Genomic DNA, 12,028 nt, shown 5'->3' with positions numbered 1-12,028 from the left:
ATCCCCCTTGGAATATAAAAAGTTAGATTTCCACGTTTCGTAAATTATCAAGGAGTGAGGGATTGGTATCCAGAAGGGAATTTGTATCTCCTTAATTTTGGTTGCTCTCTTTAAGTTGGTATTTGAATAGAATCTTTTGAATTATCTCTATGTCCTTATTCTTGTCCAAAAGTCATTTCTGAAAATGCTCATCTCACAAAATGATTTATGCGGAAGATACATCCTGAAGGGAATTGGTATCTCCTCAGTTTTGGTTGCAACCCGAAGAATGGCTCAGCCATTCAAATTTAATGAAGAAGTATATTAAAGAGGAAAGAAAAGACAGCAATTCTGACGGCAGTTATTCTCAATTTGAATGGAGCAACACTATGGGTTGCCTAATTATAGCTCAACTTGAACATACTACCTTCAAAGGGGGTCTTTGATTCATATGCAAAAGTCTCCTACTGAGAATTGTTAAGCTGGTATTCCATTGAAGACTTAAATTATGGTGTATATATAAACAAAACGGTTTGACTAATTAGTCGAATATAAATTCAACATAGTATTTAGGTATAAAGAGGTTCAGCCAGTAGGGAACGAAACTAAAAAAAAATTCAATAAGCATTGTGGGGGGGGGGTGTGATCTAACCACGAAAACAAGACATTTGCATCTCTTTTTTTTCTGGTAAAATTATTGAGACTAATCTTAGACATTGGCGTCAATTCGAGGGCTGGGGCTTAGATTTTTAGTCCTTCTAGATTCTGAAAAACACCTGTTTGGGGGGGGGGGGGAGGGGTAAATCATTGGAAAATGCATATTTTTGATATTTTCTCTGAAAGAATTAAAAAGACAAATATGCCCTCTTTATATTGAAAAATAAATTTCCTCTCCCCTCCACCTAAATGTTTGTTAATTGACGCCACTTATCTGAGAGGACAAGATTAGCTAATTAGATAGATGAAATAAGTTTTTATTTTAAAAATGACCTAAACAAACAATAAGTTCCAATTTTGCGCTTAGGGTATAATAAACAAATACAATTTTTTTAAAAGAGATAAATTATCTAACTTAATAACAAAATTTGAAATAAGATTCGCTCTCGAGGAATTCCTTCTCTTTCTGTGATTAGGTATGACAAGCTAAATGCTGTCTGTATTAATTAGTTGAGGATAGACTCATAGGAAAGATCAGCGGGCATAATTTTGATATATTCGATTAATAGAACCAACAGAGGGGGGGGGGGGAGATCACCCTACAACTTAAAAGCGTCCATTTTCTTGCCAAAAACATTTTTTTCGGGTAAAATATTTTGAGCTGTGAGCTTCATGCCGATAGAACTCTAGTCTTGATAATTTTGTTCTTTCTTATGAAACAGTTCTAACGAAAGCAGAAAAAATGTCCACGATTGCATAAAAACAATTTTCAAAATTTTGGCTCCGAAGTTTCAAAAAAGCTCAGCTTGACTAGGAACAATTTATACTTACAGCGATGTGTTTTATTTATCAAAGGATCGTCAACACCCCCCCCCTCTCAAACCCTCTAAAAAGCTATGGTGTTATTTGTGCTTTACTGAAAACGATGAATATATATTTCGAACAATGCAATCCTTATAAAAAAACAATTTAGTCCAGCGTTGTTTATGGTAAAGAACCTTGTGCCTTTAATGCATTATTTTTTGCTCCCAGTCTCTACCTATGGAAGGGGTGATTTTAGAAACTTGAGAGGGGACTCATTCAATAGTAAATACGAGTGCCCGTTTTAAGGTTTGACAGGATTAAAGGGACCCAGACTTCCCCTCAAAGGTATATCTAGAGGAGAGGGGATTTAAAACTCCCTTGAATCTTTGTCTGACTTAAAAACATAGAAAAGCATTTTTGAATTAGTTTCTTGTAGTTTCTTACCTGAAATGGTTTTAGTATTGATTAATTCTAGGAAGATTTTTGAGCTTTTTAGTTGTCCAGCTTAAAAACTAAAGTTTTTAAATTGCAATATAAAGTTCAGGTCGAACTTGAATAATCAGTCAAAATGTTCGATCAGCCAAAGTTTGTGCAACAATTGTTTGATAATATTTTTGCTATAAAATTGAAGCTGGGTGACAGGGGCGAATCTACAACATTTTCATTGGGGGGAGGCAAGAGGTTTCTACTTTCGGATATTGAAGGAGCTTTGGGCTATATAATAATTTTTTCTCCACATTACTGGGGGGGGGGCAATAACTGCCTTCCTTGCCCCTCCCAAACGACACCTCTCTGGCTGGGTGAGGAAGAGGATTTTTAATCATATAGATTTAAAATCCTCAAAGAGGTTTTTATTCATAATGAATTTGGGGGGGGGCATCGAAATCCCATCCCTTAGACGTCTTTGAATGTACCATACATCTTAATCCACAATTTAAAAAAGAATTTTTTTGTGTTCTCTTTTGTTGGAACTCTTAGTTTGTTTAATTAAATGCATGTCAAGATTATTTAGATACCAAAAAGATATTTTTCTTTTACTTTTTTACTTCTTTAACGACATCTATATATCAATATATCACCTCTTAAACTACTGCAGCTATATGGTTGTTCAAGCTTCTGATAAAATCGAATATATGAAAATGAGATATATCGAATACATGAAGCGATAACGTATTGACTAATTTCGTATATATGAAAATATTATATATTCGATAAATGAAATATGTCGAACATATAATATCTTACCTAAACAGCAGCCGTAAAGCCTCCACAAAGCTTCTTTGTGTATTCTGCTTCTTCCAAAAAATGGGGTAGTAGTTGAAAGCAATAAACGTAAGATTTTCATTAACATTCCTAAATATATGGTATTCGTGTAGTTTCTCAGCGGTGGCCAAAGTTTTATTAGCCATTTGAATAATTCTGTGTACCATGCCTCTAAGGGTGGAATCACCAAGAAATAAAACCTAAAAATAGCATATGTTGGTGTAGATTTTGTCGCAAAAACAGAACGCATTAAATTTGAACTCTAGCTGTGTGTTTTTGCGATTTGAAGGAAGGAAAGGCGTATTTCTGTGAAAAAATAAAAGCTATTCAATAAATTTTAACAAACATGCCAAAGACTGTTTATTAACAACCAATGAGTACAAGATCAGTTAATTATTATTAAACTTTTATTTCCCTCATAAATGCAAGAATTGAGGAGCAATTAGTACATATAAACAGTTCTACTCACATTAACTTAAAATAACAAACACAACACATGATGTCAAAAATAAACTGAGTAAATTATTGCATGCAAAATTCAATTTTTTCAAACAGAAGTTATAGATTTCAGTGGCATAAATAATTTTTAGCTTTATTTACTCGGAAATCGCAACTATTCTTCATTAGCTCAAGCGGGTTTTTAATTCTTTAAATGTTATGATATTTAATTCTCTTGTTTTATTTCTAAGCTCGTTGGAAATCTGATTCCATATGTATTTGCTTTCCTCTTGAATCTATCTAAGTCTCAACTTGAAAATTTTTGAGACAGGGTTCACCTCAAATCTGTAGCAAAAGCAATTAGATTTTGCTGAGCCAACCAAATTTCGAATAATATATTCAAGGAATGGAATCATGATAGATCTCCAATTTAATAGAGATCGGACTTACGGCCAAACCTTTATATTAAAGCTCTTCAAAAATTGCAAGTTATTTTTTTAAACGATTTTTCTTATTATATTACTGTGGGCCGTTGTTTGCTCTTTACTAGGATGCAGCTAGCGCTCCTACCATGTACCAGCTAAAAAAACCTGAAAACTTTTTCCTGCGTATGGAATATGTTTTTTGTTCAAAAGTGCAATTTGTTTAGTTTGATCAAACTATGTTGAATAGGCAAGTATATTAATGATACAACAAACCATTTTCATTAAATTTGGAATAAAACAAAAAAAATTATAAAAATATGCCGCCTATCACAGTTGTGAATCCGAACTTACGGCTTAAAACTCCTGAAATTTAGAAAAAATACCTAAAAAAAATTCCTGAAATATTCAGTTTCCTTTTAGAAATGTCTAGAAGTTTATTTATTTCAATTCAAAATCTTCTTATCTATCCAAAAAACTCTATATAAAACTTAATTTTGAGCGTCAATCATAAAATATAGTTCGTCTAAACTTTGACAATAAATTGATCCTTTTTCACGAGACCAGTTACCGAGTAGTAGCCGTACCAGGCGCCATTAACTTGCTAACTTGTCTGATGCAATAGGATCAATTTATAGTTAAAGTTTTGACAAATAGTTTTTATTATTATAATAAAACGTAGTATTGGTTTTAACGGGTTTTAAAGTATGTTATCGCTGGTAATAAATATTTCATGAATGAAAAACTTGTATATATAGTATATTTAATTATTTACGTTCAAAATGATGTTTCATTTAGGGGTTTATGATAGCTAAAAAGATTTCGAAAAAAATAAATATATGTGTACTTCGTATTGACATGTTTTTACATGGTTGCTATTGGTTGCCACGGTGGCCTGGAAGAATTTACTAAATCTGAGAGGAAAAATTCACTAAATCGCATCTGTTTTTACTAAATTTTCAAAAAACATTTTTGATCAAGCATCGATTTTTACTATACGACGATAATCAATAGAATTTACACAATCTTTTTTCCTTTTTTCTTGTTTTTTTTTCTTTTCCTTTTTTCTTTTGTTTTCATAGTATGATTGAAAATTCCGGAAACATATAAGTTCAAAAATCCTTTCTTTGGACTGTTTGTATATAATACTGGATAGGCGTCATGTATCAGGTGCGGAGTATCCATGACGTCAAACAATAGACTGGAATCATGGATTCTGAAAGTTCAAATGGTGAAGCCCGGTTTTAAATTTACCAAGGATCTTCAGGTCATCGACTTCAGATATATTGACAAATTAAAAAACAATCAGCGAAGAAAAACAGCTACAACTCATCACGAAGCAATTCAGGCGATGAAGTGCTTAAAATCTGAGGTGTGTTTGAAAGTGACGGCTTTTGAAATGTGTCCCCCAGTTTCCGTTTTTAGGCTTGAAGTCTAAACCCTTCAATTTTGCATTTTTAGGAGGAAATTTGTCAGTTTTAAATCACTAATTTGGCTGGTCTTTAAATAAGAGATAAGTTACTTACAAAGAATTCTGGCAAATTTTAAAGCAATTAATTTAGGATTTTTTTAACTGATTTTTTCTGGATTTTCTCTCGTTCGTATTCAAGGGAATCAAAAACCAATACAATCTATGTCACTTCAAAACGGAAATAACGTAATCGGCTACCAGTTTAGTTGTAACATTATGTAAATTAAAAGTGCACCTCAAATTGGACTAGGGCTGCCAAGAAAAAAACTTATATAATATACAATAATTAGTTTTAAAAAATATCATTGTGTCAATAGTCTTCATGTCAGGCAAAGCATACAAACTGAAAAGTAAGAAGAAAAATAATTAGTCACAGTTAAAAAAAAGTCGCCCTTAAAAAGCTTTAATCGTCCTCGCCCTCATCCAAATTTAAATATCCACTAGTATCGAATTCTGAATGAAGGGATCTACTTGTTTCCATTTCTTGATAGCCCGAGTCAAATCGCTGCGGACCACCCAGTCATGTACTCCACTTGACGACCTGAGAACAAGTTGCTTCCTTTTCATCAGGGACGAAACACTCGAGACATTTAGCCTATTCCGGTTTTTAGTTTTGATGACCGACAAAATCGAGAACTGTCTCTCTGCTCCGGCACTTGAATTGGGCAAGCTGCTGAGAGGCAGAAAGAACTTGGGCAAGTATGGAAAAAGTTCGTTTCCAGCAGTGTCTTTAAAAAGGGACAAAGCTAACTAACAAACGTAGCAGCTGTTATGAGACTCTGGGAAAATTTTTTGAAAACAAATTAAGTCGGCATGCCAGTCCTGATTTTGAATAGTTTGCCTGTCAAAGCGAGTATCAAGAAGAAATCTAGAGAAAAGTAGAGATTTTTAAGCGCTAGGGCTGACGCAAAATCGCAAAAATGAGAGCAATAGTGACCATAATATCTAATGTAATCGAAATCAGGTTTTGTAATGAATGTACCCTAATTGTATTCCCTGAATTCATGGAAAATAGATCTAGTAAAATCCTACTGACGGTGGCAACCCTGATTAGGATACGAAGGTAATGTTAACGCATACATTAGTGCCTTCAATGGAGAAAAGGGGGAATTTACAAGTTGTGTTTGGAATTCCAGTAAAATGCTGTATGAAGACTGCTACCTCTTCAATTCAGCATTTGCAACTCGTTTTAACAAGTATATTTGTAGAATTACTTTGCATTCCCATGCGGATGCATAATTTTCCCTTTTTTTGCTCAGTGAGGGAATGCATGTCTTGGAAGAGATCCAAAAATAAGTATTCGCCCTAGGGTTCAAAATGGCTGCTATCTAGTGCTGCCAGTCATTTCTGCACATGTTTTAATTGAGTTAAATTTTGTCTGTGATTTTACCATTTTAATGTCTAAGTTATGAACTGAGGCAGAGGAATGGTACCAAATATTCCTTCAAAACTTCATTAGTTCTCTCGTTGTTTAAGAAATCAGAGCTTATTCTTGTTTTGCCCAAACGCGAATTGACAAATTATATAAAAACTAGAGTAAAATTTGGATAAATCATGAAATTTATACATTTTAAGCGTCTCTCCCCTTTTTAAGCGTTTTTAATAGTTCGCGGTGACGTACTGTAAGTAAGGAACAACTTTGTCCAACAGAAACCGAAACTCTAAAAATGGAATCTCGATAATCATGGATACATCAAAAGAATTAGCTTTTTATTCTGATTCTAAATATATAGGATTCATGTGGTTTAATCTTACCAATCAGAAGCTACAAGCCGTAGAAAATTTGTCTGATTTTTGGAAAAGAGGAAAATACCCTCAAAAAGTCAGGTGATCATAATGAAAATCACATCATCAGTTTCAGCATACCTGAGAACCCCACTATAGAGGTTTCGAGTTTCTATCTGCAAAAACGTGGATTTTTTTTTTTTTTTTTTTTTTTTTTTTGCCAGAAGGAAGATCACGGATACGCGTTCATTTGTTGTTATTTTGTGTTTTCTTTTTTGTTTTTTTCTCAGGGGTGATCGTCTCAAACGAATGGCTCTAAGGGTTAGGAGGGGGCTCATTTAAACGAAAATCAAAAGTTTTAGTATTCTTTTGAAGTGGCCAATAAGACTGGATGGTAACTAGTCCCTTTCCCACGCCCTTTTTTCCCCAAAGATATCCGATCAAAATTTTAAGTCTTTTAGTCGAGATGCCCAATAACTATGCCCTTAGGAATGATTAAATAAAAAAGCAAGTTTTTTCAAATAAAAGTAGGAAGTGACATTAAAACTTAAAACAAGCAGAAATTATTAAGCATATGAGGGGATTTATCCCTCCTCAACACCTCGCTCTTTACGCTCAAGTTTTTCGGCATTATTAAAAAATTTACTTATTGTTCTAATTAAATAGCCCATGTGTTTCAGCAGTCGTTTTTAAAGAATTGGGACAAAACTTAAACTTTATCGTAAAAAGCGAGGTGTTGAGGAGCGGCAGCCTCCCTTATATACTTAATAATTTTCATTCGTTTTTAAGTTTTAATGTTACTCCTTACTTTCAGTTGAAAAACTTGTTTTTTTATTTTATTTCTGATCGTTTTTTAAGTAACGCCGGAAATCTAGCTCCACCTCCACGGATCCATCCCCCTCCCCATGGATAAATCCTCTAGACAACTCAATCCTGGTGAAAACTTACCCCGTACAATTATCCTTAACATCTTCACAAGTAAAACTGAATCGGAAAAGAGAAAGCTAGACAAAAAGGAACTTCGTAAAGAAATTTTGGTAAATTCCTCCAGTACACAATGTCCCTTGGAAAGTTCATCCTCTGGAAGCTTCCCTCTCCATGGAAATTTTCCCCGTGCAAAATCCCCCAGCAAAAACTCCCCCTTCCTCTCTACCCGAAAAATGTATACATACTCCCCAATAAAAATCACATACGTAAACGATGGGCAAATTTTATATCTTCAAGACCTTTCCCTAGGGCATGTGAAGGGTCATATTATCTCCAAAGACATAGTTTTTGGGCCTCAGAACTATGATGAGCAAAGTAGCAATCTAAAAATTTTGATCGGGCGATTTTGGGAAAAAAGAGGCGTTGGAGGGGGCCTAGTTGCCCTCCAATTATTTTGATCACTTAAAAATGGCACTAGAACTTTTAATTTCCGTTAGAATGAACCCTCTTTTGACGTTCTGGGTCCATTGGGTCGATACGATTACTCCTGGGAAAAAAAAAACAAAAAATAAATAAACACGCATCCGTGATCGTTCTTCTGGCAAAAAATAAAAATTTCCATATTTTTGCAGATAGGAGCTTGAAACCTCAGCAGTGAGGTTCTCTGATACGCTGAATCTGATGGTGAATTTTTCATTAACATTTTATGAATTGCCTTTTTCTAAAAATCTACCGAATTTTCTCAGGCTCATAACCTTTGATGGGTAAGACTAAATTTCATGAAGCTTATATATTTGAAATTACCATAAAAATATAATTCTTTTGATACATCTATTGGTATCAAAATTCTGTTTTTAGAGTTTTGGTTACTATTGAGCCGGGGTTACTTACAGTTCGTTAACACGAACTGTTTGACATAGCCCCTCCTAGCCCCTGGGAAAAGGGCCGTGAATTACGCAATTTGTCTATTGTTCATATACAATACTTGTTATTGGGAAATGTAGCCTACGATTTTTTTAGGGGGGGGGGGTTTCTGCGGAGAGGATTTTTCCGTGGAGAGGAAAGTTCCACACGACACCAAAACAGGCGATTCTTGGTGTCATTTCTGGATTGAAATGCCTTAGAAAATGAAAAGGATGCCATCATGATCACTATTTCGGAAATCCTAAATCTAAGAGGTACAATTTTCCCTCTTCTATACTCTCCCTCCCAACTCCCTAAAAGTTTCATAGATTGTCTACTGACTAGCAGAATTAGCAGGCTGCTGTAACATCGTAGGGATATGTTTAACAGCTTAATCCAAAACTGTTGATCACATAAAAGTGCTTTTTTAGATTCGAGTAGTATCGTAGTAATTACCACTGAACTTACATGGAAACATAAACCTGAGGCATCAATATACAGTGCAATTTGACGTGCACATTGCAAAAAGCGACCAGACTGGTTTTTGAAGCCCTTTCATCATAATTTTTTTTTTTTTTAATTAAAATAGAAGAATTGTTAAACTTTTCAGATAAAATGAGTGGAGCCTGTCAACGATTTGATAAACTCTAGCTTAAAGGCATTTCAACAAGTCTAATCAAGAATGCAATATAAGTAGAATTGATAACATTTGCCGTTGAATCGTTTACCCAAAAAATAACTCTATTTGCAAAAAAAAGGGTTTAGCATTTGTGAATTGGACTCTATGAATGATATTAATTAATGTTTGAATAATAGGAGCGTGAATGATTCTAAATAGTGATTGGATTGTATGAAGATGGAGAAAAAGGGTTAAACTGATTAGCATTAAAGGTAACCCCGAAGAGCATGTTAACTCATAGCTTATTTATTGTAAATTTGGAACAATATTAATCTATGGAAATGGTTAACGATGATAAAATGGTCTTATGACTTGACCTAGCTTTACTTCTTCGATGTGTTCTGTATAATACACAAGTGACGTTTGAATAGTGTTGTCAACTTAAAATAGAGTTTAACGTTATAGTATACTAAAAAGTTGATACTAAGAGAGATTTCGATGGCAAGAAAAGAATTTTAATAATGGATAGCTTTACTTCTTCAATGTGTTCTGTATAATGCACAAGTGGCGTTTGAACAGTGTTGTCAGTTTAAAATAGAGTCTAACGTTATAGTACACTAAAAAGTTGATACTAAGAAAGATGTAGATGGCAAGAAAAGAATTTTAATAATGAAATTCAGAACAAACCTTAGAAATCGTTGCAAATCAAGTAGTGAGGTGTATGTGAGTACGAACCATCAAGGATCATCAGCACTAACGACCCTAAAAAGCAGAGACATCAACCAACCAAAGGTCCCCTATCCCCAAACTGAAAGGGCGCCCCCCTCCCCTCCTACGTTTTGGCCCCCTTCCCCCCATTTTTTTAATTTTTTTTTTAATTTTTTTTAACTTTTTTTTTATTAGTTTTTATTTACATGATATATTTTTTCAACTTTTTTTTACAAGTCTTCGAATGAGATGAAACATATTTAAAACAAAAAATCACATTTAATATTTTCCAAACTCAAAATGAGAATGGTAAAGACATTTTAGTCATGACCTTTACTATTAGAAAAATGTTCGTAGTAACACTTTTTTTTATTGGACTAAAATTTTTTTTTGGTCTTAGAAATTATTCAACTTTTTTTACGTATATTAAAATGACATAAAATATGCTTACGGCTCTTACAATTGTAGCTCTATGCTTGCTCAGAGACACGATGCGGCTTTCCCACTGGTGCTTTATGGCGGGTTATCGACACTATCTAGTTTATTGCATATATTAAATCATTATTTTTCTACGCGATGGAACGATAAACACATAAGTTATACCTTAACAAAAGTGGAGATGGAGCATTTCAATATAGTTTGTTCACATAACAATGTTCTTCAAGAATTGGATACTGACAAGGAGAGGTATTTAAACTGTGGTACAAGTACAAGTGGCAGAATTATTGGAAATGTATGCATGCATTGTCATGACAGTAAGGAATTAAATTTCTTTGGAGTACCGAATCAATTCGAATCTTATGTTGGTGGATATGCAAGATTGAGATCTCCAGAGATGATTGCACTCAAAAAGAATGCCAACATAAAAATAATCGTTGATGATAGATGACAACTCTTTGCTACTGTTGCAGGTAACACATTACCTGCTGATACATCCTATCGTCAGCTTTCGGGTATTAGCATTCAACGGAAGATAAAAAAAGGCCTACTCTTCTGCTAATATCATAAACCATATCTTGTCTACGTGCCGAAGCTGTTAAATGTGTAAAAATTTTTCGATAATAAACAGTGAAATTGCCAGAAAAATAAAAAGGGCATTGGTAGAAAATATCACTATGGAATATAAAGATGAATCGCTGAAAAACAAAGTACCAGCAAACATTACTGCCATTGATCAAACAGTCAATGAACCAAATAATACCAAAGACGATAAGCCTATTGAGCCTGTCGATGACACACCAGTAAAAATTGTGTATGACTCAAAATAATATAATGTTTTTTTTACTGATTACGAAGTAAGAGAAGACAATAACTACAATATCAAGAAAGAACATGCTAAACTATTTTATGGAACAAATTCAAAATGTGGATCCTTCGACGGATATGCTGGATAAAATTGACAAAATATAAGTATCAGATTCAATAAATGCTTTATCAACATCATTTGTCAGATATGACGGATAAAATTGACAAAATCTAAGTATCAGAGTGATTAAATGCTTTATCAGCATCCTTTGTTGGATATCTCGGATAAAATCTAAGTATCACAGTGATTAAATTCTATATCAACATCCCTTTCTCGGATACATGGGATAAAATTTTTAAAATCTAAGTATCAGAGTGAATAAATGCTTTATCAATATCCTCTAAATGCATTATCAACATCATTTGTAGGGTATATTGTATAAAATTGACAAAATCTAAATATCAAATTGATTAAATTCTATATCAACAACCCTTTCTCGAATACATGGGATAAAATTGACAAAATCTAAGTATCGGATTGATTAAATTCTACATCAACAAAAATTTCTCGAATACATCGGATAAAATTGAAAAAATCTAAGCAACAGAATGAATAAATTTTTTTATATCAACATCTATTGTCAGATACATCGAATATAATGGAAAAATCTAAGTTTCAGAGTGAATAAATGGTTTATCATAAGTCCTTGTTAAATGTCTTAGATACAAGTCGCGAAACAAATGTGTTAGAATAGATAAATAAATGATCGACGTCGTTTGTTAATTATGTCAGATAAAATTGACATGTCGGATAATAATGAGAGAATCCGTATTGTAGCATGAATAATTTTTTTTCTCAACATATTT

At 33.5% G+C, this 12,028-nt stretch overlaps 1 protein-coding gene across 1 annotated transcript in view; it reads right to left on the bottom strand.

The window, feature by feature from the left end:
- LOC148944714 (cadherin-like and PC-esterase domain-containing protein 1) overlaps positions 1-12,028 on the bottom strand; it is a 139,983-nt gene that overhangs the window by 69,547 nt on the left and 58,408 nt on the right. The window contains exon 3 of the mRNA XM_089100005.1: positions 2,686-2,903. Coding sequence (XP_088956131.1) covers positions 2,686-2,903 — 218 coding nt within the window. The remainder of the gene's footprint in view (positions 1-2,685; positions 2,904-12,028) is intronic.

Source organism: Artemia sp. Qi Xiang Cuo, chromosome 14 (assembly GCF_049724085.1).
Source record: "Artemia sp. Qi Xiang Cuo chromosome 14, ASM4972408v1, whole genome shotgun sequence".
NCBI lineage: Eukaryota > Metazoa > Arthropoda > Branchiopoda > Anostraca > Artemiidae > Artemia > Artemia sp. Qi Xiang Cuo.
The sequence above is the reverse complement of the archived record's forward strand: the minus strand, read 5'-3'. Positions and strand labels throughout refer to the sequence as shown.